At 47.6% G+C, this 26,330-nt stretch overlaps 2 protein-coding genes across 3 annotated transcripts; one reads left to right on the top strand and one right to left on the bottom strand.

The window, feature by feature from the left end:
• Positions 1-1,309: 1,309 nt before the first annotated feature.
• ERMAP (erythroblast membrane associated protein (Scianna blood group)) lies at positions 1,310-18,821 on the bottom strand (the record flags this gene model as incomplete). The annotated part of the gene is made up of 12 exons (XM_081086071.1): positions 18,631-18,821; positions 11,607-11,696; positions 11,065-11,403; positions 10,527-10,808; positions 8,956-9,072; positions 8,221-8,253; positions 7,198-7,230; positions 5,138-5,158; positions 4,038-4,058; positions 3,921-3,947; positions 3,809-3,835; positions 1,310-1,989 (listed from the first exon to the last, which is right to left on the bottom strand). The coding sequence occupies exons 2-12, from the start codon at positions 11,689-11,691 to the stop codon at positions 1,310-1,312; spliced, it is 1,665 nt and encodes a 554-aa protein (XP_080942197.1). The 5' UTR covers positions 11,692-11,696; positions 18,631-18,821.
• A 3,267-nt stretch (positions 18,822-22,088) lies between these two features.
• Positions 22,089-26,072, top strand: SVBP (small vasohibin binding protein). Of its 2 annotated transcripts, none has more exons than XM_081088487.1 (3): positions 22,089-22,168; positions 22,969-23,114; positions 25,649-26,072. In XM_081088487.1, exons 2-3 carry the CDS (start codon positions 23,001-23,003, stop codon positions 25,733-25,735), a joined length of 201 nt encoding a protein of 66 aa, XP_080944613.1. In that variant the 5' UTR covers positions 22,089-22,168; positions 22,969-23,000; the 3' UTR covers positions 25,736-26,072. The 2 variants fall into 2 exon arrangements, with proteins under 2 accessions (XP_080944613.1, XP_080944612.1); XM_081088486.1 differs by lacking the exon at positions 22,089-22,168 and adding an exon at positions 22,466-22,596.
• The last annotated feature ends 258 nt before the right edge of the window (positions 26,073-26,330 follow it).

Genomic DNA, 26,330 nt, shown 5'->3' with positions numbered 1-26,330 from the left:
AAATCCACACAAAAAATCTGATTCATTACTTCATCTTCACACCTGGTCTATCAACTTCCTTTCTGAAATCAATACTCTCTGACCTAGGAGTCCGCTGCACCAAGCATGTCAAACTCGCGGCCCGGGGGCCTCATACCTTGCTTATTTGTCCCCTGTTAGCCTTTGAGTTTGACATGCCTGTGCTACACGAATAGTCAAGTCTTCCAGTATAATGTCTTGTGGGGGAAAACTGTCTTTATTGGTGGTTAAAGCTGCCACTTTTTCTAGCGGGGCCTCTCTAAATCTCAGGAGGGTATTCGAAAGGGCCAGTACAGCAGACAAACTTATCCATCGCTGTCTCTTCAAGGCCTCACACAGCTGCCTGCTGTGTTTGAAGTTGTGTTTACCAGTTCCCTGATTTGCTCCTGGGGCTTTTTCAGGGTTACAGCTACCACTCTAAAGTCCCTGTACCTGGTCATCATCAATAGGTAAATTAGCTTTAAAGACGTACGTTAGCTCTGGATATCACAAAACTATGCTGTCAACAGCATCAAGGAACTAGAAAGGGACATGTTTTACCCCCTGATCCACCCTAGCCCATAGTCCAGAAGGATAAAGAAAGAGTGTGTGACCCAAGCATGATTACTTTTAAAAAGCTGGCTTTGGGGGCTAAAGGCGTGAACTAAAACAGAGAGAAAAGCCATTCTTGATGACATAAGTAAGAAGTCAGGGACTGGGCCCCATAACATCACAACTAAAAGCCCAAGTTCAGGCCCTGGCCGGTGTTGCTCAGTGGATAGAGCGTCGGCCTGCAGACTGAGGGGTCCCAGGTTCGATTCCCGGTCAAGGGCACGTGCCCGAGTTGCGGGCTCGATCCCCAGTGGGGGACATGCAGGAGGCAGCCAATCCATGATTCTCTTTCGTCATGGATGTTTCTCTCTCTCCCTCTCTCTCCCTCTCCTTTCCTCTCTGAAATCAATAAAAATATAGTTTAAAAGCCCAAGTTCAGGATGCGATAAAATGAAGTTCTCTTGAATAGCCCCTTGCATGGAGAACCCCTGGGTCTCGGTGACACCCACTCACCATCACCGCCTAGCCCTAATCTGGTTGTTCACCTGGTTTTCAAGAATTCTTCCAGGGCAATGGGAACTTCAAGTCCCCCGCAGGAGACAGGGTTTAGAAATGAGAGGAAGGTGGCACGAATAGAACCACAAAAGGGTCTGGATTTGGGGAAAGGAGATGAGCTGTTCCAGAGGCCGGTGTCGGGCCAGGAGACTGAAATCCAGAGCCCTGGGCCGGAGGGTCAGGGCGCAGCCACGGAGGCACCTCCCTAAAAAGAAGGAACCTTGAGCCCCTGGAGCGCCGGGCCCAGATCGGGGGACCAGGGCCGGAGGGAAGCGTCCACCTTCAGGGCCACATCCCCGTTCGCGCGGCCTTTTCCATCTGGCTTGGGGACCACGGGTTCCTCCGATTTCTGGAGTTCCGAGCAAATGACTAGCGGAGCCGTGTTTTTCCCTCCATCGTGAAGGCACGGTTCAAAGAACGGGCGCAGGGGGCCGGAGAACGCGTGGGTGAAGGTGAAGATGTGGGACCTGTCGGTCGCGTTGTAGAAGGAGATGACGCCCGCTTCGTAGTCCAGGAAGACGCCCACGCAGCGCGGGGCCTCCTTCAGGCGGAAGGGCGTCTGCGGGGACGTGAGCGCTTCGTACTCGGCCGCGCGGCTCTGCCGCACCAGCCAGTGCCCGTTGGCGGGCGAGGCGGTGACCTTGCCCTTCCGGCTCACGGACTCGCTGCACACCCCCAGGATCCACTTGGTCTTGTCGCCCACGTACACCTCCCAGTAGTGACAGCCCGCCACGAAGGCCTCGGAGCCCAGGACGCTGACGACGAAATCGAACCTCTGGGGGGTGTCAGGCACAGGCTGCCTCCTGTCTCCGAGCTGCACACGCCGGCGGTCCTCGGACAGGATGAGTTTGGGATGCGCGGTGTCGGGGTCCAGGGTCACGGCCACTGCAGAGGGGCACAGAGAGGAGAGGTTTGGGTACCTTCGGAGGGAAAAATCACCTCTGGGTCAGCAACCCACGTCACTGGACCCATTTTAGTGTAGGATTCCTTCGACCCCAGATGTACTGGAGCCAAAGAAAAGTGTCTTCCGGGCTCCTGGATCTCCTGGTCATCCTATACAATGAAAGGCCAGCGACCATAAGGACCGGAACGACCACTTGGCCAGTCGCTATGAGGTGCATTGCTCACCTCTCAGTCCCTCCTCCTCGGCCTGCAGGCTCCGACTACAGCATGATGAATAGGGAACCACAGGGAACCGGGTGGGTGGCAGTGGCAGCCTGAGCCAAGCAGCCCAGGTTGGGGGGGGGGGGGGCGCGGAGGCTTACTCTTGCATGAATTTTCGTGCATCAATAAAACAGGAGAAAGTTTTCCTTTGTGAAGCTGCCTTAATCCCTTAGGAAATACCGCCTTGGTCTCCGATGGTCCAGGGGAAGCTAAGGTATGATAATAAACCTTGGCTCTGATGTCAGACCCAGAAGCCACACTGGACGTGGAAGTCCCAGCTCTGCCGCAGGCTGGTTATGTGACCTGGGGCGTGCTGTTCCTCTCCAGACCTTAGTCTCTTCATCCGTACAATGGGAACAACGGGAACAACGGGAACAGTGGGAACAATGGCAGGCCGGACGTGGTCGAGCTGCTGTGCACATCTGATGAGCTAACACGTGAGGCAGTGCCTCCTTCATACACAATGTGTGATGCTCATCTTGGTAACTGAAATTGTTGCTCAAAATTATTATTTTTAAATGTTAATAGAGAGAGGATTCTTCCTTAAAATTGTGGAAGGTCATGGTGGGTCTCCCTCCTTCCCCCAGTACAGAGAACAGACACTTCTTGGAGAGTTAAATCTGTGAAATGTGTGTTTTGCCCAGGTGGTGGGAATAAGCCAGACTGTGAGTGTGAGAAGGGCTTGGGAATTCCCAGAATATCAACCAAGGTGACCGAGGCGTGCTCTGAAGCAGCCGACTCATCAGTTCCACCTGCCTGAAGGAAGAGGGAGTGAACAGGAGGGGCATCAACAGACTGGAAAACTGATAAGGACCCAAGCAGGGAAGTTAACAGATCTCATTGAAACAGCAGCAAAAAAAAAAAAAAAAAAAAAGGCAAATATTTAGGAATAAATTAAAAGAGATGTGCAAATCTTTTAGAATAAAACTACAAAACCTTTTGTAGTCTACAATGGGGGGGGGGGGGGCACCTGCCCAACCATTTCCCTTCTTCTCTGAGAATCTCAATCACCAACCCTCAAGAGCAAGAAGAAGGTGGCAGGTGTGTATACAGACAGAGGAGCACTGGCTATTTACCCAACTGTGGGATAGGAAGGACTTCCAAAACCTGGAAGCACAGAGGAAACTACACAGGAAGAGATTCTTAAATTGGACTACATAAAAACAAGACACTCGTGCATCAAACAAACAATATAAGGAAATTAAAATGCAAACGAAAAACTCAGAAAAATAATTGGTGAGGAACAGGACAGAGTTTCTACACTTTCTATAGGAAGAATCCTCACAAATCAAATAGTAGCCAGAATAGGCATAAGAGCAGACAAGTCATTGAGAAGACATACAAATAACCAATAAACTTTCTAAGTCTAACTGAGCCTCCCCCCCCAAAAAAAATCACAAAGATTTTTTAAAATTTGATAAGCAGATGAATAGGTTTGATTAACAAAAAACAAACAAACAAACAAAAAAGTCAGCCTGCATTCCAAAGGTACAGAGCACTGGGCTCTGAAATGTAGGCGGGCTTGCCTGGTGTAACTTACCAAAGTGCAGCCGGGCCCTTCTCCAGCCTGAAAGACAAAAGGGATTGTAAACTCAAGGAGACAAGGAGAACCCCCGAGGGCGGGAGTCGGGCACCCAGAAAGTGCATCTCACCTGAGTTGGCTGCAGCTCTTTTCAACTCTACAAAAAAGAAACAAGAGGGGTGAGCTATCACTGAAAATACAGAATCAGCAGGAGAGAATTCGGTATGGAAGGACATGGGAAACTTACTCAGTTCACTCCGGAGTTTCTCTAAAGAATAAAAACAGTTTGACCAATCAGAAGGAGGGCTTCCACATTTCCATAATGCTTGGGTCCCCTCCCAACCACATTCCCACATCAGATCCTCACTAGCAATACCCTGACCGTCCAGCCCCACCCCAGTGATCCCCAGAGATACTGCAGAGGGCCAGCAAATTCCCAAGTAAGCCAAACCTGACTACAACTCATTGAGTAGCACATCTCACGCATCTAGGTAACTACAATGTAATATATGTAGCTATTGTGAGAGAAGAACAAAATATAAGTTCATTTAAAACTATCATTGAGCTCTGGTTGGTGTTGCTCAATGATTAGAGTGTTGGCTCCTGCACCGAAGGGTTGCAGATTCAATCATGGTCAAGGGCACGTACCTGGGTTGTGGTTTGCCCCCACCACACCCTGTGGGGGCACCTGGAAGGCAACCAGTTAATATGTCTCTCTCACATCGATGTTTCTCTCCCTCTCCCTCCTCCCTTCCTCCCTCCCATTCTCTCTGAAAAGCAATGGAAAAATATCCTTGGGTGAAGATTAACAAACAAACAAACAAAAACTATCACTGAATTTCTATTAGATTTTCTTGTGTACATTTAATCAAGGAAAAATAAAGTAGACATGTCATGTCTGAAAATTCTTTTTTTGCACTAAAGAGAGTCTCATACATGAGGTGGAGAAACGCTGCTCCGCATGTTCAGTTTAATGAGGACCCATCGCCTGGGATCCCACCTAAGGGAATTCCATGCCTGGTGATAAAAGGTCTTCCAGATGGCTTCACCTACGGGCGCTACATCTCTTCCTGATTAACATTTCCCGCTTAGAGACTAGGACCTAGCGTTGGTCTGTGAGGTCCGAAAGGTTGGCGACCGCTGGACTAGGTAACTGTTGTGCAGGAAAGGGGAGCAGGGAATATTTGAGAAGAGAGGCCCTTGAGAGCCAAGAAATCTCCAACCCCATGGTTTAAAGCACCCTGACCCCCCTCTCTTCTGCCCCAGGATATGAAACTGAGACACCCATCCTAAAGCAAAGATGTTGGCAGAAGGAGGTCCGTGCCACGGAGGAGGAGCAGAACTTACTGAGGGATTTATGGAGCCTTCCTGAAAAACAGAGAAAAAGGCCTGAGTGAGCAGATGCTCTGCTTTATCCCTGAGCCCAGGGAGGTTCATCACCCCACCCCACCCCCACACCGTGGAAAGGATGACATGCCTCTCAGCTGCTAGTGCGTCGCCTCCCAGAGGCAGCCTGGGGAAGCCAGTGCAGCTGGTGCCACTTTCCAAAGACCAGGCTGCCCAGGTCTGGCTCCTCCTTCCTTTTCCCTTCCTTTTTATCCGGTTTCATTTCCGCTGTCTGTACGAGTGTTTCCATATGTTTGTCACCATGTGTATATGAGTGTGTGCCTTGCTGCCCTTTTATAACCTACTGTTTATAACATCTACAGCGAAGGCCTAGCACTGACTTGTGGACATGGCTTTCTCACTCTCTACAGTAAGTCTCCTGAAGTCCTACGGAGAGATTCTCAGATTTGGAGATTCCAGATGGTTTGGGATGTATGTATATGCTTCACATGCTGCCGGGAGCATTGGCCCTGCCAGGGAATTGAAGTTATAACTTTGAGTCTACTGCCAAGCCCTGTGCTAAGAGCTGGGCATGTGTTAGGCATTAGGCACTGGAGCAATGAAGCTGGATATGATATGGCCCCTCAGGAGCTCTTGGTTTATGTTTATATCAATGTTATTAATCTGATTAATGTTATAATTATATAATGTTCACTCTATTAATGATTGATTATATTATGTAGACACTATATTATTTATATATAATAATGACATATTATATTTCCACTATTATTAGCCTCCATTTATTGTGTCCTGTTCTCATAATGATGTAGGCACTGAACCCCCTTGACAATGTAAGGTGCGTAGAATTATTGTTCCCAGGTCTGAAGCTCAGAGGGACATGGAAATTTGCCCAGGTCATCCAGTTAGCAAGTGGCCAAGGAGACAGGCTTCAAGCCCCAGTGTGTCTGGCTCCTAGTCAGAGGCCTTGGCCACTGCACCATGCTGTGCCTTCCGCTCCTGGAGAGAGCAGCCAGAGGGCCCCTGCTGCGTGCACCCCCACACTTTCACCCGCGGGGAGGACAGGTAAGGGCGGAGAGGAGAGGCCCAAATCATTGAATGTGTACCATTTCTGAGCCAGTGACTTGTATTCTCAGCTAGATTTTAAGGGGCATAGACTGCCTGTTTTTTGTACCCTGGGTGTCGAACTTTCACCCTCAATGGCCCAGAACAAACATTCAGTTAATGAAGATGAAATGGCAATAAGGAAGAGGAGTACCAGGCACTGAAATAGAAGAGTTTTTTTCAAGTTGTCTCTTTAAACCCTGAAAACAATCGGGCAAGGGGATTTTTAATCACATTTTACATATGAGGAAACCAAAGGTCACAGCAGTGAAGCGACACATCCAAGGCAGACCAGTGACCTGACCAGGTGTCGCTGACTCCAGAGCCTGTGGGGCTCCCACTGTATCACACCACCTGTCTGAATGCAAATGTTGTTTGGATCCTTGAGATTCTCATACATCCCAGATAGCATATTCATAGATTCTAAATTGAATATAGACCTTTTTAGGTGACTGGTGGAAAGGCTGATAAAAGGAGCTCATGATAATTCAGACCTATGACTTTTTACCATGAGCATCCCCTCACCCACTGCCACCTACCCCGTAGCCCCCTCACACTGGAAAGTAAATTCCAATAATATTAATGAAGAATATGTGTGTGTATACCTGAATAATCCTATATAATAAAAGGCTAATATGCAAATTGTCCCCTTGACCGGGAGTTCCACCAGGGGCGGGGCCTGCTGACCAACCATCTGTGGCCCCTCCCCTGGGCCAGCCCCCCTCCCATCACCCTCCCCACCCCAGTTGGGGGCAGGGTCAGCCTGCCAACCTCCTGTGGACCCTCCCCCTGGCCGGCGTGGCCCAATGGGCCCTGATCAGGGAAGGCCAGCCGGACCCTACCCATGCACGAATCTGTGCACCAAACCCCTAGTGTATGTATAATAATAGACTGTCAGCATTTATGTAGAAGGAGAAGGAATATGTTATTTGTTCCCTACCCCTTCATATAATTACCTTTTTCTTTTGCATGGTCTGAGAGAAGAGTTTCTAGAGGGAGATAAGTAATAATAAAAAATAAAAAATGAGATTCTGTGCCATTACCTTGAAGGTCCCTGATTCTTACTGATTTTACCTGCTTTTAAACCTGTTTACCTCTATCACCATGCCACCTCCCTAATCCAGGCCCTCATCATCTCTCATCTGGATGACAGAACTAGTAGCCCAAATTGCCCCCAGTCCTGTCTTGCTCCTTCTGGCCTCTTCCCAATACTGCAGTCAGAGAAAGCTGTTCAAAGCACAATTCTGATCAAGATATCCCACTCACTGCTTTGCCACTGCCCTGGAGAGAAAAACTAAAGTTCTCCACATGACCTCCAAGGCCTCACAGGGCCTGGCCCCCTATCAGTGTCCCCCTCACTTCTGCACTGTGTTTCTTTCTCTAGCTGGTCTTTCTCTGTGGATTGTTTTCTATTCCCTCTCCCCCCCCCCCCCCGCCCCCCCATGCCTCCCGCTCCTCCAAATCAAATATCACTTCCTCTGGGGACTCTTCTCCTGTCCCTGAAGCTTGGTTGGTTCCTCCTGGTCATAATCTTCGCAGCCTCCAGAACTTCCACTTGTGGCATTTGTATGGTTGTACTTTTACATTGATTTGTGCAGTTATTTAACTCATGTAGACCTCCCTGGCCGGACTGAAAGCTCCCAGATGGCAAAGACTGCCTGCTTTGACCATTGTATTCCCAGCATTTAGTACAGTCCAGGGCACTTAGTAGACAATTATCAATTATTTGTTGAATGAATAAGAGCTTCCCCCATGTTAGACCTACACGACTCACACAGAATAAGATCAAGCAATGAGTCCACAGACAAAATTCAACAAACATATTGAAAGACAAGCTATTACAAGTCAGAGTCAGCAAACACTGCCACCAAGGACAACAGATGTTGGGATTTTCTGGTATAGAATTTAGATTAGTGGACACTAGAGTCATAAAAATGAGTAAAACTGAGAAACATCCCCACCCATCCCAGGACACTTACCTACCTCCATCACCTGTTCATAGAGCAGCTTCTCTGGAAGGGGGAGAGAGAGACATCAGCTCAGCTTAAGGAAGAGCGTTTTCTAACAGGCAGAGTTGTCCGGGGACAACAAGCTGCCTGAAGAGGACTTTGCTCCTGGTCCCTGCAGGTCTGTGACCATTTGAAAGGATTAGAGGGTCTTCAAACCATCAGGTAGGGAAAGGGGTGTTGGATTAGGTGTCTTTCTTTTTTTTATATACTTACGGATTTACTTAAATCATTTTATTTATTTATTTATTTTTTAATTGTTTTATTGCTTAAAGTATTACAAAGGGTATTACATATGTGTCCTTTTTTTTCCCCGCCCTTGAGAATCCCCTGGCCTCCCCTACCCCCCGGATTAGGTGTCTTTCAAGGTGCCATACAACCTTGAGATCCTGTGAGATGCAATTATATTGATGGGGGTTTTATTCAATGGATAGAATTGGATTTTTTAAAATTAATTAGAGGAATGGCATGATCAGTTATTTTTAATTTCTCAAAAGTTGAGAATTCACAACTCTTCCCAGGAACTTTCTGCAGTTTCTTTGATCTTCTCTGCATTGGGGGTCCCCAGAGCATTGTTCTACCAGACAATCTGCAGAGTCTCCAAACTATGGATAACCGCCACATCTATGTCTCCTTCCCCCCAGCCTTTTCCTAGAGAAGTCACAGTCCCACTTCCTGCCGCCCCGGGCCCCTTTCCCACTTAGTTACCTTTTGATCGTCTTTGCTTCCAGATGAGGCCAATGCCCACCATGATCAGAAGGCCCAGGACAGGCAGGACCACAGCAAGAGCCACTGCTGCGGGGGAGATCCTCCCTGGAGATGGGGCTGAAACAGAACCACCAATGACCACCCTCAGAAGTTATCTCAGAGCTTCTTCCAGGCCAAAGACCCCACCTCATATGGGAGATGCCTCAGGCACAGCCCGACGGTCTCTGTCACCTCTAGGGAGAGACCTCCAGCCAAGATAGCTGAGGGTGTTTGCCTCTCTAAGTGCCTCAAACCCTGGATGACTCGGGATGACTTTAAAGCGAGATGGTCATCTCTTAGGAGTGGTTTTGATGGTCCTGCCTGGAAACAATGTGTTAAACTCAGCTTCCCAATCGCAACCTCATCCTGCCCTATCATTCCGTGGGAAAGTGATCTTTGAAGAACTGGAGGTGCTTCCTCTAATCACCTGCAGTCTTCTCTGAGCACCACCTGCCTTCTGCTTCAAGTCCTCACTCTGCTGTGGAACAGCCATCAGCCCCCCTTTGCCCTGAGCTGTATCAGCGGGAGCAAAGCTACTTCTGTGGGGCTACCGCGGCAGGCCTAACGCCTAGGCAGGAGAAAGGAAAGAAGAAATAGACACAAGAATAAAGCAGAGGAAGCACTATGACAAGTGGCAGAGTCTAAACTGGGCGTGAGTCCTCGCTCATCCTTTGTGGGACCCTAGGCAGGAGACGGAGCCCCTCCAAACCTGGCTCGTCATCTGTAAAATGAGGATTACAATAATCCCAGTCCCCCTGGGTTGTGACAGATTCAAAGAGAGGAGGATGTAAAGTGCTTAGCACCGATGAGAGGCAGTGGCTGTAGGAAGAGAGGAGAGGTGAGAGAGAGAGAAAAACAAAGGGCTTAGCAGATGTCAGTGCTCCTTCTGCACCTGGGGCCCCAGGCCACACTCTTTCTTTCTTGGCTCTAAAACCACGCTTCTCTGCCACACGGCTCCATGTTTCAAGGGTCTTTAAAAGGTTCGTAACCCTTTGGTGCATTAATCCTACTTCTAGGAACACATTCTAAGAAAATAATCAGAATCACTCCCCAAGTTATGTGCAAAGATGTTCACTGCACTGTTACAGGAAAAGTCTAAACCACTCAGATATCAAGAAATAGGGCTTCGATTAATTTTACTATGCTATACCCACACAACGAAATACTGTGCGGCCCTTTAAAATCTGTTGCAGAGAACTGCTTAAAGACATGGGCAAAAAATGGTCACGGCCTTGAAAGTGGAGGGGGAAACAACCTAGGCAGAAGAATACACATGTGTATCAATACACACTCAGAGATGCACCCATGAAAGAAATTCTAAAAGAAATGCCCCAAAATGTTAGCAGTGGCTCTCTCCAATTTATAAAATCAGGCTTCTTTTTCTTTTTAAAAATCTCCTTTTTTTTTTAAGTTTTCTACAATAAACATGCTATTCTTAGTATTTAAAAAATTCTTTATAAATTTTCCTCTTGGGCAAGAGTTTTCTCTGGAGCCACCAGGAGCTTCGAGCCTGTTTTCTGCCCCAGCTTTACCTGCTATGACCATGGCTGCGGTCTTCTCTTGGCCCAGGGCATCGTTGCGGATGGTGCAGGACACGCTGCCCACCGTGCTGTCCCTGACTTTGCTGGATACGGCTGTTTCGAAGAGCCCAGCGTGGTCCAGGGAAGGGGCCTGGGGCTCAGATGGAAGCACCCTGCCTTGAGGGTCTCTCCACTCGGCCCAAGGCCTTGGGAACCATCCCACCGACCTGCACACCAGCTGGATCCATCCAGCGTCGTAGCCCTTCACGTGGATGTAAGGGTCGGAGCCTAGAACTGGAAAGGAAAGCCGCTGGCACGGCCTTGGCAAGATCCCCGTCCCCGCCAGGGCGCTCTTCTGGCTCCCAAGGCGGCTCCGGGTGAGCAGGGGGCGGGCTGTTCATTGCTGTGAACGCCTGCTCTCTCTCCCCACCCCACGCTGTTCACCGCAAAGGGACGAGAGTATCTGGCTGCATGCTAGTACTTACCCCATCCACCTCTACCAGTCACCTCTCCCCGCCCCCCCCCCCCCGCCCCCCGGAAAATGACGAACCTGCCACCTGCAGGATCACGGTGCCCTCTCGACTCAGGTTTGCAATCCGGACCTGACATCGGTACGGCCCTCGGTCCTCCAGCCGCACGTGGCGGATCTCCAGCGTGACATTTCCCTCTTGCGTGTCTCTCTCCAGCGCCGTCCTCCCCTGGAATTCCGGGACCACATCTTCCTCGCGGGCTTTGTCATCCCGGAACACGTGAACCACCTGGGAGCGCCCCCGGGGCAAGGACCGCAGCCACCGCACCTCGGTGAGCGTCGGCACCGACCAGAGCGAGAGAGGGCAGAGCAGCCTGGCTGTGCCCCCTAGCGGGGCCAGGTGGAGCTGGCCGGAGTCCCCTGTGCAGTGAAAACAAGAAAGGGACAGCGCAGTCTGGGAGGCATGCGAGCGTTCAGCAAGGGATGAAGGCGGAGGTCACGTGGGGAAGGCTCCTAGAGAGTCTGGGGCGGGCACTGGGAAGGACTGGGGTTACAACAGAACCCCCGAAGAAAGAAGGCCGTGGTCGGATGTCCCAGGCAGGAACGAGGTCAGGAGCTCCTACCTGACACGCGTACGGGCAGCTGGAGGAAGACGAGGGTGATGAGGCAGCTGGAGAGCCGGGAGCCAGAGGAACTTACGGTCTCCATCCGAACTAGGAGGACAGACAGGCAGACACCAGAGAAGGTTCGTGAGCCTGATGTGGAAAAGCTACCGCCGAGGACGCGGGGCGGAGATGGAGGCTGCATAGCAGGTGCTCTGGAACCACCCGGACCAGAATTCAAGTTCCAGCTCTGCTACTTACCTCCCCGTAACATTGTGGCTTCACTTCCTTGGAACTCTCTTCCACCATCTTTAAAAAGGGTATAAAATCGCCTCCTTGCAGAGTTATTGTGAGCATTGAGGGAGGACAGTGCTCGCCATGAAGGCTGGCATCATGGTTAAGTCTATAAATGCCGTGAGTGAGAGCCAGGGTGAGACACGGTGTTGCCCTAGAAGGCACAGGGAGGAGTCTGGAAGATTGAGAATCTATATCTAGAACTAACCTGGTAAACACCAGGATAGTGACCTCTTTTTGCATTTAGGGTCCCAAGCCAAGTCTGGGAAATGCTCCAGGCCAATTTTCCACCCACAGTGGGGCCTGGAGCTCTTTCCCGCCAGCCTTCTCAGTTTGACTCTTTTTAAAGAATATATATTTTATTGATTTTTTACAGAGAGGAAAGGAGAGGGATCGAGAGTTAGAAACATCAGATGAGATAGAAACATCGATCAGCTGCCTCCTGCACATCTCCTACTGGGGATGTACTGGCAACCAAGGTACATGCCCTTGACTGGAATCAAACCTGGGACCTTTTAGTACACAGGCTGACGCTCTATCCCAGTGATGGCGAACCTATGACACGCGTGTCAGAGGTGACACGCGAACTCATTTTTTTGGTTGATTTTTCTTTGTTAAATGGCATTTAAATATATACAATAAATATCAAAAATGTAAGTCTTTGTTTTACTATGGTTGCAAATATCAAAAAATTTCTATATGTGACACGGCACCAGAGTTAAGTTAGGATTTTTCAAAATGCTGACACGCCGAGCTCAAAAGGTTCGCCACACTGCTCTATCCACTGAGCCAAACTGGTTAGGGCTCAGTTTGACTCTCGAGAAACAACAAACCAAGGCAGTAAGGTCCCGCCATTTCATTATGAAGGCACCTATCTTACAAACTCAGGGTCTGGAGTTAGAAAGACCTGGGTTCAAGTCTCAGCTCCCCCAGGTACTAGCTCTGTGTCCCTGGAGAGTTGTACAACATCTGTGGATCTCCAGGTCTTAATCTATAAAGGAGGAACCTTCTTCACAGGGACTGTGAGGGTTCAAAGAGGGTTCAAAGTCATGTGAAGAACTCACCACAGAGAACAACCAAGATGGCAGCAAAGGTAAACACCTGAACTTGCTGCCGCGCACAACCACATTAAAACTACAACTAAAACACAAAACAAATACTATCCAGAGCCATGGGAAGGCTGGCTGAGTGGAAATTCTACAACTAGAAGGAAAGAGAAAAGTGCATTGAGCCCAGTAGGAGGTGCAGAGGTGTGGAAGTGTGGAGGTACAGAGGCGTGCACGAAAGGGGCTGGCAGCTGGGCATGCTGTTGTCTTTTTCAACCGGGAGGGAGATACAAGCTCCTGACTGCTCTGAACTCCAGTTCCGGGTGAGAATTTGGGGACCCAGACTCATACAGAGAGAAACTGGACTGTCTGGAATTGAGCCGGAATGTGAAGGCGGCTTTCTCACAGAGGTGCTTGCAGCAGTCATTGTTCCTGCACGGGGCCACGGGACACAGACCCCGGGACCTCACTGAGGCAGAGCAGACTGGCAGCCATTGCGGTTTGCTCTGCCCTGGTGATTCCCTGAGACACACACCCCCCGCACCCCCAATTTACAACTTCACCCAAGTTGTGTGCAGAGGCTTTTGCATATGAATGGCCTGGCCTTTCTCTGCCTAAAAACCTGGGCAGACTCAGTGAGCACCAAAGCCCCACTGAAGCATGTCCTGCCCCATAAGGGTGTCTCCAGCACAGAAGTTCTCCCACTGTAGACACACTGGTCCTCACAGCCAATTGGTCTGGAGGTCAATTCCATCCAGTGATACCAACAGCAATCAAGGCTTAACTACAACAAGACTGTGCACACAGCCCACAAAGGGGTGCACCAAGAGTGTCCACCTCAGGTTATTAGGGAGGCTGAGCCACTGGGCCCTATAGGACACCTAGCACACAGAGCCACTCTATCAACACAGGAAAGCAGCCAAAGTGTGGAGACAAAGAAACAGGTCACAAATGAAAGAAATGGAGGAAAGCAAACTACTAGATATAGAGTTCAAAACCACGGTTATAAGGTTACTCAAGAATCTCCTAGAAACCTCCGAGAAATATAGTGAGACCCTCAAGGATATGAAAAAGGACCAATTAGAAATTAAGCATACACTGACTGAAATAAAGAATAATATACAGAGATCCAACAACAGACTAGAGGATCCCAAGAATCAAGTCAAAGATTTGAAATACGAGGAAGCAAAAAACACCCAACTGGAAAAGCAAAAAGAAAAAAGAATAGAAAAATATGAAGATAGTGTAAGGAGCCTCTGGGATAACTTCAAGCATACCAACATCCAAAATATAGGGGTGCCAAAAGAAGAGAGAGAACAAGATATTGAAAACCTATTTGAAGAAATCATGACAGAAAACTTCCCCTACCTGGTGAAAGAAATAAACTTACAAGTCCAGGAAGCACAGAGAACCCCAAACAAAAGGAATCCCAAGAAGACCACACCAAGACACATCATAATTAAAATGCCAAGGGCAAAAGACAAAGAAATAATCTTAAAAGCAGCAAGAGAAAAAGAGTCAGTTACCTATAAGGGAGTACCCATATGACTGTCAGCTGATTTCTCAATAGAAACTATGCAGGCCAGAAGGGAGTGGCAAGAAATTTTCAAAGTGATGAATAGCAAGAACCTACAACCAAGATTACTCTACCCAGCAAAGCTATCATTTAGAATTGAAGGTCAGATAAAGAGCTTCACAGATAAGAAAAAGCTAAAGGAGTTTATCACCACCAAACCAGTATTATATGAAATGCTGAAAGGTATTCTTTAAGAAGAGGAAGAAGAAGAAAAAGGTAAAGATAAAAATTATGAACAACAAAGTGACAACAAATACATATCTATCAATAAGTGAATCTAAAAATCAAGTAAATAAAAAAATCTGACGAACAGAATAAACTGGTGAATAGAATAGAATCAGGGGCATAGAAAGGGAGTGGACTGACAATTCTCGGGGGGAAAGAGGTGTGGGGGGTGTGGGAAGAGACTGGACAAAAATCGTACACCTATGGACGAGGACAGTGGGGCGGGTAAGGGCAGGGGGTGGGGTGGGAACCAGGTGGAGGGGAGCTATGGGAGGAAAAAGAGGAACTGTAATAATCTGAACGATAAAGATTTATTTTAAAAAAAAAAGAAGAAGAATTTGCCACAGCCCAACTGGTGAGGCTTAGTGGTTGAACATTGATTGACCCATGAACCAAGAGGTCCTTGGTTCGATTCCCGATCAGGGTACATGACCAGGTTGCAGGCTCGATCCCCTGTAGGGGGTGAGCAGAAGGCAGCTAATCGATGGTTTTCATCAATATTTCTATCTCTCTATCCCTCTCCTTCCTTTCTCTCTAAAAAAAAACAATAAAAACATATTTAAAAAGAAAAAAGAACTTGCCACAAATGCCTGGCAGAACAAGTGCCCAATAAATGTGCTGTTATCCACAGGAGGTGTGGGCACTGAGTGCATTAACCACAGGGAAGCCCTAAAGGACTCCTTACTCTAAAAGTCTTTCCCACCACCTTGACTGCCTGAAATTCCTATAGCAGGAAACAAATCTTCCATGCCACCACTGGGGAAGAAGTATAATAAAATACTTCAGGAAGAGATCATCTCTTACATTCTCTCCAAGACTTCAAATCCTTTCTGAAGAGGAGGGGCTTGGTGAAAGTTATCAGGCCAGATCCCTAAAGGAAAAAGATGGGGCTTGGAGGAGGTGGGGCTGTCAAAGAGAGGTTGGGACATAAAGTGACTTAAGCTTTGAACACATTTCCAATTCTTTTTTTCTTGTGGCAAAGAGCACACTGCTTTAGGGATGTTTTGTTTTTATTTTACTTTTTTAAAATATGTTTTTATTGATTTTTGAAAGAGAGAAAGGGAGAAGGATAGAGAGATAGAAACATGAATGTGAGAAAAACACATCCATCAGCTGCCTCCTGCACACCCCCTACTGGGGATCGAGTCCACAACTCGGGCGTGGCGGGGGGGGGGGGGCGGGGGGGGTATCATGGGTTGAAACTCAGCCACTGAACCAAACCCACTGGCTTTTTTATTTTTATTTTTTGTTAATTTTTTTCCCATTGGGCTTTTTTTATTTTTTAATCCTCTCCTGAGGATATTTTTTCCATTGATTTTTTTAAAGAGAGAAAAGAGGGAGGGAGAGGAGGGAGAGAGAAAGAAAAAAAAAAACACAACATTGACAGGAGCCTGGGATGAACCTGCAACCTAGGTACATGCCCTTGGACGGGAACCGAACCCTTAGGTCTTAGGGCCGATGCTCTAACCATTGAACAACCAGCCAGGTTTTTTAAAAAAAACATGTTTTTGTGGGGTTTTTTTGTTTTTTTAAAAAAATATATATTTTATTGATTTTTTACAGAGAGGAAGGGAGAGAGATAGAGAGTTAGAAACATCGATGAGAGAGAAACATCGATCAGCTGCCTTCTGCACATCTCCTACTGGGAATATGCCCGCAACCCAGGTACATGCCCTTGACCGGAATCGAACCTGGGACCTTTCAGTCCGCAGGCCGACGCTCTATCCACTGAGCCAAACTGGTTTCAGCCATGTTTTTGTTTTTAATCATGATTCATACAGCATACTTCTCTACTCCCCCAGTGTTGCAAATGGCCACATCCCACTAGGACACAGTGAGGTTAGGATTATAGTTAGGATATATTTTTTTGCTTCAATCCCACTCATTTTCCTGCAGGTTGCCAGCTACTCAGAAACTGAACAGGAGAAGTTAGGTAAATGAGAAAAGCTCTCGACCTTATCAATTATTGCTGATGGTAGAAGTAGGCAGGGCCCAAGATCCCCTGGAGTTACCCCAATCCCCAACACCCTCAATTAAAAAGGGCTTTTGAAACACGCCCTGAGTAGACATGCACAGAGTAGTACAGAGCCCCAAACTGAACTGGGGCTGCCTGAAATCAAATAAGAGGAGCCCTCCCCCCACCACGGCCCCATCTTCCTAAATTCGGATTGCTTATTGTGATTAAGAGGCCAGCCTGGGGCCAAGCCCCGGCCTTGCCATTGCCAGCTGTGTGACCTTAGACAGTCTAGGTTACTCCTCCAAGCCTTCTCTCATTCACACATGAAATGGAGTTAATGGTAGTACCTACTTCGTAGACAGGACTCATAGAAAATACATGTGAAATGATTTGCACCAGATTCTAAGAATAAAAAGGCAAATGAAGTCTTCCCATCAGATTGTCACTCTGTGTGACAAGGGCAACCGAGGTGGTTTCCGCCAGGGAGTCTCCCTGAAGCACGTCATCAAGTCACGTTAAGCAGCCGTAGAGGCAAACCAACCCGGGAGAGGATGACACCAGAAATGGACTTTTACTCTCTAGTCATCAGAGAAATGCAGGCTAAGACCACAGTTAGATATGACTTTGTCTTCCCTGAAATTATCAAATATTAGAAAAAATAATACCCCGAGTTATTACACAGGTGGGAAAATGACTCTCTTGCCCAGTGCAAATCAACTTTCACAGGGTAATTTAGCAATAAGTATCAAATGATTTATAAATTTGCAAAAGTTTTAATCCAGTAATTTTACTTCCAGAAAAGAATTCTATGGAAATAAATAAGGATGTGCATAAGGATTTGATGGTGAGGATGCTTATCACAAAGCTTCTTATGAAAAGGAAAAATTAAAAACAACCTAAAAGTTCATTAAAATGGGAATGATTAACTAATAGTTGCACATTCTTGCAACGAAATACTACACAGCATTTCATGCACACATGCTAAAACCATCTTTAAGAGCATTTGGGCCCTAGCTGGTTTTGCTCAGTAGACAGAGCATCAGTCTGCGGACTGAAGGGTCCTGGGTTCGATTCCCATTAAGGGCACATGCCTGGGTTGTGGGCTCGATTCTCAGTAAGGGGTGTGCAGGAAGCAGCCGATCAATGATTCTCTCTCATCACTGATGTTTCTATCTCTCCCTCTCCCTTCCTCTCTGAAATCAATTTAAAAGAATTAATATATATATATATATTGTAACCCAAACAGTAACTTGAAAAGCTATGGATAGTATGATACAATTTAGGGAGAAGATGCTTAGCAAAAAGGCAAGAGTGTAGATAGTAAACAGTGGTTACTTCTACGGGTGGGGAAAAGCATTACAACAGAAGTCCCCTTAATAACTCCAAGCAACTTCAGAAGACCCTGCAAATCCACAAATGATCAGTCTGAAAGCACACAGCACAGGGCCTGGCTAATAGTAAGGACTAAATTAATGATAGCTATAATACCAATGATGATGACAATAATACTTGAATGAGAGTCTTTAGACAAAACTCACCCAGGCTCCTTCTCACTCTTCCCCTTTTGTGCTTCCCATTTCCCATTGCCTCATTTCGTCCTTTAAAATGTCTTGTGCCTGGCCAGCATGGCTCAGTGGTTGAGCATCGACCTATGAACCAGGAGGTCACGGTCCGATTTCCAGTCAAGGCACATGCCCAGGTTGTGGGCTCGATCCCCAGTATGGGCATGCAGGAGGCAGTCGATCAGTGATTGTCTCATCATTGATGTTTCTATCTCTCTCTCCCTCTCCTTTCCTCTCTGAAATCAATAAAAGTATGTTTATATTTATATCTTAAAATGTTCTCGGGAGTAAGGAGAAAGGGGATAGTTTGTCCAACGAACCTGAAGATCCTGAGAAAGTTAAAGGACTAAAGAGAATGAAGAAGGGGAAAGGGAGGAGCACTCACCACCTTTGGAATCAAGGGCCCTTTGTGCGGCAAAGCTGGAGTCTCCAAGCTGCAGAGCCTCCCTCCATCCATCCGGGGAGATCAGGCATCAGGCAGAGGGGTCAGGAAGGGCTCTGGAGGTGGGCCTGGGAAAAGCTCTCCTTTCATTCTAATGCCCACAGCCCTCACCCAGGGGCTCCCTTGTCTGTCCCACAGACTCCCTTCTAGCTGCCCCTACACACCACAAGCTCCGCCCTGCCTGTCTGCCCCTGATAAGGGAACAGAGCAAAGAGAGGCCTCCCTAAAAAAGTGAGGGAAACTCCAAATGCCACCGGGTGTCAGGGATCTTTGGCCCTCACACCCTTCCCCTCCCCAGCTAACTGCATAGCGATTCCTTTTCATAAGTTTTGACCCTAAAGCACCCTTTCTGAAAAGCTTGCTCCCACTTACTTTCCAAATCTGAGTAAAATTGAAGGTCGGTTTCAAAGACATCTACCAATTAGCCACCTTCTTGAACTCACTACCTTTATCTCCAGCTGCACCCCGACACGTGCTTCCTGACAAGCAAACGTGCTTACTGTCTACCAACCTGTGATAAACCCTTTCCTGCCTGTCTTGACAGCTTTCATAATATCCATAACTGTATATTCATAACATCCATAATTGTATCCTTAACAATGAATTAAAAAACAAAACAAACAGACGAAACGAAAACAGACTCATAGAAATAGAGACCAACGGCATGGTTACCAAAAGGGATGGTGTGGAGGGATGGACGAAAAAGGTGAAGGGGAATATAATCAATAATATTGTGATAAATGCACACGTGACAAATGATTACTAGAATTAGTAGGGTGATCACATGGTAAGGTATAAAAATGTCACACCACTATATAGTACACCTGAAAGTAATATAAACAATATAAAATTGTGTACAAACTATACTTAAATAAAAAAATAAATTTTAAAAATGGTTCTTTCTGGAAAGGGCAATGAGATTGATGGGAGGGGAGAGAGAGGAGAGAAACTTTCATCTTTACTCTTCATGGTTTTTACAAGAAGCACATATCACATAATATTTCAATAATAAAATATATGTGGGGGAACCCCAAAGCATTATATACTTTTACTTGTTTTTCAACCTTATAAAAATGGAGCACATTACACCTAATTCTCTGTAATTTCCTTTTTTCAGTCAACATTCATTTCTGAGCCTAGCTGACACCTGTGGTGGCCCAAACCATGTCCCTCAACCCACTCGATTTCGGGGTAACTGAAACTTGCCAACAAGCTGCCAGCATGCCACCCCGAGGCCACAGCAGTTCTTTGCTCATCTCGCTTGGGCTCTCTACAAAACTTGGGAAGGCTGTTTGACCTGTGTGCAGCTCAGGAGTTCAGGAAAGTTAATACCTCAGGGGATCAACCTGTGGGACAGGAGATAGAGGAAAGCACTCCAGCCTCGCACCTCAGAGGGACAGTTCTGAGCTGTATTCTTCACGACTCTCAGAGAGTTCCCAGTGGGAATGAGCACAGTAGCCCACAGTCATCAGTAGCTCAGTAATGCACATTTTATTGGTTTTTCTTCCTTTTCTTCTCACCATTTCTGATTCCTGGGATCACTTCCTAAATATGGAAAGATTTGTCTCAAACACTCTGCATTGGGTGGAGTGCAAATTAAGACACTGAAATCCATCCAGACTCATTCACAGAGCTTCACTACATTCATTCACCATTCACCGCTGTGTGGTAGAACATTGCCTGGATATACCAACAGATTGTCCATTCCCTCCAGTACATCCATTCACCGCTGTGTGGTAGGTCAATGCATGAATATATCAACAGATTGTCCATTCCCTTGATGATAAAAATGTGGTTGTTTCTGGTCTTTTGCTTTTACAAACAGTGCTGCTTTGAACATTCTTGATCCATGTTTCATGGTTCACATGTGCAAGAATTTCTCTGGGAGAAATGATGAGAGAGAATCATTGATTGGCTGCCTCCTGCATTCCCCACACTGGGGATTGAGCCCAAAACCCAGGCATGTGCCCTGACCGGGAATCAAACCCTGACCTCCTGGTTCATAGGTCGACCCTCAACCACTGAGCTACACCAGCCTGGCTATGCTCTTTTTTAAATCTGATTTTAAAAAGCACTTAAGGTTTACCCTCTTAATCATTTTTATAGTCACACTGTTGTGCAACAGATCTCTAGGACTTTTTCATCTTGCAAAACTCCCTATCCATTGAACATCTTCCTTTTCCCCCCTCTCCCAGCCCCTGGCAATCACCATTCTACTTTCTAGCAGTTTGACTATTTTAGATATCTCATATAAATAGAATCAGGCGGTATTTGTCTATTTGTGAAGTTGTGCTCATTTTTAAGGCTTTAGATATGTAGCACTAAACTGATTTCCAACAAGTTGTGACAATTTACACTTTGAAATTGTGTGTCTAGACCACACCCTGTTTGCTTAGCATCCATCATTTGTTTCAAAAGAAACAAAAGTAATGGGCCTGAATATGTTTTCATTGTCTTACCTAGAATCCTGGCTGAAATTCTTGCCGGGGACACTTAACTAGCTGTGTGACCTTGGACAAGTCACTTAACTTCTCCATGCCTTTGTTCCTCTATTTGTAAAATGGGGATAATAATCATATATTAGTATACATGTACATTATTACACAAACTTATTATGAGAAATACATGAGTTAAGAAATGTGAAGCTCTAAGAACAGTGCCTGGAACATAAAAAGCCCAGAAGAGAGGGGGCTATTATTGTTGTTAGTTGTTTTTGTTGTTGCACTGAACAGGGTTTCTGTTGTCAAAGCATTTACCTACCATTTTCTTCAATCCTTAATAATGTAATGAATGAAAAATGACAGCCAGCTTTTTTTTCTGGACTGCGGACGATTTCCTTTCTCAAAGCACTGTGGCAAACGGGATCTCACTTGATCTTCCTAATATTAAAACTCAGAAATCAATAAGACAGCAATCGCCATCCCCGCTTTTTGAATGAAGAAACTGAGACTTGCCCTAGCCGGTTTGGCTCGGCCTGCGGACTCAAGGGTTCGGGTTCGATTCCGGTCAAGGGCATGTACCTTGGTTGCGGGCACATCCCCAGTAGGGGGGTGTGCAGGAGGCAGCTGATCGATGTTTCTCTCTCATCGATGTTTCTAACCCTCTATCCCTCTCCCTTCCTCTCTGTAAAAAATCAATAAAATACATTTTTTTTAAAAAAAAAGGAACTGAGACTCAACAAGTTACAATTCTAGTCCCAGGTTTCAGATCTCACCCTTCAAAGCCTAGCAGCTGTCCCACAAAATATTTCCGGGAAAAAACTTTTGTTAAACCGCCTCTGACCCCTCTTCTCCCCGCGCCCGCACCCCCCCCTTGCCCTCTGCCCCCCCAGCCCCAGCCCCAGCCCTAGAGCCGACGCAAGGCATGCAGATAAGTCCTCTGCGCACGCGCGGCCTGCCTGAGGGCGGGGCCTCGGAGAGCGCCGGCCCCGCCCAGGCCCCGCCCAGTCTGAGGCGCGGCGCTCGGGACTCCAGGCGGGGAGGTAGGGAAAGGCGCGGATCCCCCTCGTGGGGCGGTGTCCGCGACGTGGCGGGGCCCCGAAGGCCTGATGCCGGGGAGGGAAGGTGCCGATTCCCGAGCGCCTTCGCCCCCGCCGCCATTTTGCAGCCGGAGCCCGCAGCGGTGGGAGGGGAGGCTCCCGTGGGGCCGGGCCGCGCGGGGCGGCGGGGGGCGGGCCGGGCGGCGGGGGGCGGCAGCTTGGCCGGCGCGGACGGCGGAGGGCGGGGCCCTGGCGACCGGGCTGGGACGCCGCTGTCCCCGGGCAGAGGCGGGGAAAGCCCTGGCCCGAAGGCTGGCGACGGCGCGAGGCTCGGGCCTCCCCCTGCGGGACTGGGGCTGGCGCGCCCCAGTCTCTGGCCGCGGTGTCTTCATGATGACAGCAGCCCCCTGTCGGGAACAGCGCGCACCCGAGTATGAAACGCTTTCACGTGGGTTTCCACGGGGTCCTCACGCGGGAGCTCAGGGAAGGAGGCCAGGGAATGGACTGTTGTCCCATTTTGCAGACAGAAAACCAAGGCCCAGAATGGGGAGATGTGCGTGGGGACGCCCAGCGAGGTGGTGGCGGTGGGAGACAGGTCTTGCTCCTCCAAGTGCAGCCCCCCTTCCTTCCGGCCACTCCGCCGCACCTGTCAGAGGAAAGGGCGGAGCTAAGGGATTCGTTAGGGCGGCCAATGACTGGCAATTCTTTATTTTTCCCCCTCCTTTCCTTCTGTTCCTCCCCCACCCCCACCCCCCACCCCTTCCCTTTCCTTCCTTTCTGTTCCCTCTTTCTGTACCACCCAGGTCAGAACTAAGAAGTATTCAGAAGCCAAGTCATGGATCCACCTGCACGTAAAGAAAAGTCCAAAGTTAAAGAACCTGTCAGCAGAGTTGAGAAGGCCAAGCAGAAATCAGCCCAGCAGGAGCTGAAGCAAAGACAGAGAGCAGAGGTGAGGTTGAGGAGGGGGCCTGCATACCTATCATCTGCTGGAGGTGACGCAGAAGAGAGAAATCGTCCGCCTGTGATGGGGAGCCCTGCCGGGGTCCAATCCCAGCGGGTCCAGGGGTCCCCAGAGGTGTAGACGGAGTCGGCGAAGAAGGAAGGACACAGAGACAGTGTTCAGTTGATCAGCAGCCTAGCCAGGATCTCCAGCCAGGATCTCCAGCCAAGTTCTGGTCTGGATCTCCAGAGAGGTTCTGCTTAGGATCTCCAGCCAGGTTCTGTGTCCATGTTGTCTTGCTAGGTTCTCCAGCCAGGTTCTGTCCAGATTCTCCAGCCAGGTTCTGTAGCCAAGTTCCCTCGCTAGGTTCTCCAGCCAGGTTCTGTCCAGGTTCTCCAGCCAGGTTCAGTCACCAGGTTCTAGTCAGGTTCTCTTGCCAATTTCTGTAGTCAGGTTCAGTCCAGGATCTTTTGCCATGTTCTCTCCAGCGAAGTTCTTCTGTCTCTAGGTTCTGAGGCCAGTTTCTGTCCAGGATCTTTTGCCATGTTCTCTCCAGCGAAGTTCTTCTGTCTCTAGAGAACGTTCTGTGTAGGTTCTGTGCCAATTTCTGTCTCTCTCCGTTCTGTCTTCTTACATCTGTATTTATACCAGTTGATTCCAATCCTATCAATCTCTATTTCGAAGGTTAGGGTGTTTCTTATCTCCATTCCAGGGAGTAAAGATTATGTAGCTTAAGCATGATTGTTCGTAGTTAAAGTGATTAATTACCCACCTGGCACTTAGTTAAGAGGTTTTATTCCCTCCCTAACTTCAGGGGAAATTCCCTACCTGGGGAAACAACCTTTCTCAGAGACCTTGGTTAAAACACATAGTACCTAGAAGGTGAGCAAACATATTAAGAACAGTATGCCATATATGCCAGGTCCCTTGAAACAGCAAGCATGGACCGGCTCCCGACAGAGCCCCGCCTGCCTGCAGGCAAAACAGGCGTCCTCCAGGTTAGAGAGATGATCGTCGAGGGCCAGGACGGTGAAGTGCCAGCCCATGGTGGCATGCCAAGTTAGTGTAGGGTCTCCAGATGACTCCTGGGGCAGAGGTTTGTGCTTGGGACCCGGGAGAAAGGAGAAAGAAAAGGGACATGTGAGGGCGGGGTCAGTGAGAGAGCACGTGTCAGACACCCCAGCACAGACGTTCTACCCCCACCGGTGTGTCCTTTGGTCCGTCAACACTTACCATCAGCTTGTGAATAAAAAGTTGAAACTGTCGCCCATAACCACCTGAGCCACACCGGCCAGGCCGGTATTACGTTTTTTCTAGAATTATTTGTCTTCTTCTTTGTGACCATTTTCGTCACTGTGGAATTCCATTTTCCTTAAAGATTAGAGGATTTTATCACAATAAAAATGTTTTTATGAAAAAAGGTTATAGGATCATTCTGCTTACTATTGATTCTAGTCAGTTTTGATCAGTTTACTTTCTAGGAATTTATTTCATTTACCTTTCCAAACTTATTGACACCAAGTTCATAATGTTTGCTGTAATCTCTGTTGTATCAGTATTTATGCGGTGTGTGGTTTTTTTAATTCTAATAGTATTGTTTGTGCCTACTCCTTTTTTGTCTTGGATCAGTCATATCGGAGGGTTGCTTTAGCATTTTCAGAGAACCACCTTTTGGTGATCCTCGGGCTGCTTTTCCATTAACTCTGCTATTATCTTTTATGTGTCTCACTTCTCAATTTCTTTATTTGTCCCTTTCTTGTCTTTTTAATTAATCAAGAGTTATTTTCCCTAAACACAAACATTCCCTTCGTTTATTTTTGTTCTACAAATCGGGAAGTTACATGATGTGTCTGTTCTGTAGTGGACTGGTTGAGACTACAAGGATAAACAAAGATGAGGACTAAGGTAGAGGCCCTGCTCTTCACCTTAGAATGTCTGTTGCAGTTTTTGTTCCAGCCCACTGTCTGTCCTGGGTCCATTCTCACTGATGTAATAGATGCCTCCTATGTGGCCTGTCATCTCTCCTCCCCCCACTCCATCCCTCACATGGTCTCCAGTTATCTTTCCCAAAGCCCAGATATAATCAGGTTGCTCCCCTGCACACCTATCTTTGGTGGCTCTCCAGAGTCGGCCAGATAAAGTCCAGGTTCCTTGGCATAGCATTTAAGTCCCTGACATACTCTTCTTGCTTTCTCCAGTTCCCCAACCCTCCTATATAATATCCTTCATATTAGCATACTTGAAGTTTCCAGAACGAATCCTGTACTTTTTCCATTATATTTATTTAATCATAATATCCCCCGTCCCCATCACCTATCAAGTCCCTTCCCCAAACTCTATCTGTTCAAATCCTACAGATCCTTTAAAGGCCAGATTAAGTCACCTGTTTCACTGCTTTCCTGATTCCCCAGATGGAATGAATATCTGCTTCTCCTGTTCCCCTACTGGTGCAGTTCCGGCACTTTCAAGTGGCGCCGCCTGTTGTGTCTGAAGATAGGTTGAGCAGCTGCCTCCATTGCTAACACATTTTTTTCTCCCCTTAGATTTATGCCCTTAACAGAGTCATGACCGAGCTGGAGCAGCAGCAGTTTGATGAGTTCTGTAAACAGATGCAGCCTACTGGAGAGTGAGCCGCCCGGGTTCAAACCGGATGGGACCCCTGAAGCTTGTCTGTGAGCTCAGTCCCAGTTCTAAGCTGAGTTGGCCCATGGGGAGCCTGACAGAACTAGACAAGAAGGCATTTGTGTTATTCCTAAAACTGGATAAATCTGAACTTCCTATATGTAACTTCTGCTTCACTGGTTCCTCCAATTTGAATTGGCCCAATGCTTGCTGAAGAAACTTGTTTTATTCTCCTAAGATAGTACTCTTATTTTTTAAACCTTTTTCTATTATTTGAGAAAAATCAGTGTTTCTTGTGAAACTGTAAATCTCCAAAAATACAAATAAAATGTGCGTTTGCTCATACTTTAGTTGGGGGTGCCTAGCCGTAAGAAATGGATCAATGTTTTAAGAGAGGAAAAGTGAGGTAAGCAGAGGGAACCCTTGCTCCTTCAGGAGGGGGGTGGAAGAGAGCGGGAGAAAGATTGTGGCTGCTTCCAGTTCTCATTCTTCCTGGAGCTGAAACTCTGCAGTTCCCTGATCCTCCGTTTGTAGCCACACAGTGTAAATCTGTGCCCCTCTACTCCCCGATGAGCTGCTACCCAGGGTCAGAGCTGGAAGCCA

The sequence above is a fragment of the Myotis nattereri genome (assembly GCF_964212035.1).
Source record: "Myotis nattereri genome assembly, chromosome: 3".
Classification (NCBI taxonomy): Eukaryota; Metazoa; Chordata; class Mammalia; order Chiroptera; family Vespertilionidae; genus Myotis; species Myotis nattereri.
This window is presented reverse-complemented; position numbering and strand designations above follow the sequence as displayed.

Bases quoted from the DNA above. Each gene is read 5' to 3' on its own strand.
- SVBP (XM_081088487.1), top strand. From the start codon at position 23,001: ATGGATCCACCTGCACGTAAAGAAAAGTCCAAAGTTAAAGAACCTGTC. The intron at 23,115-25,648 runs GTGAGGTTGAGG...TTCTCCCCTTAG, and splicing joins AGCAAAGACAGAGAGCAGAG to ATTTATGCCCTTAACAGAGT.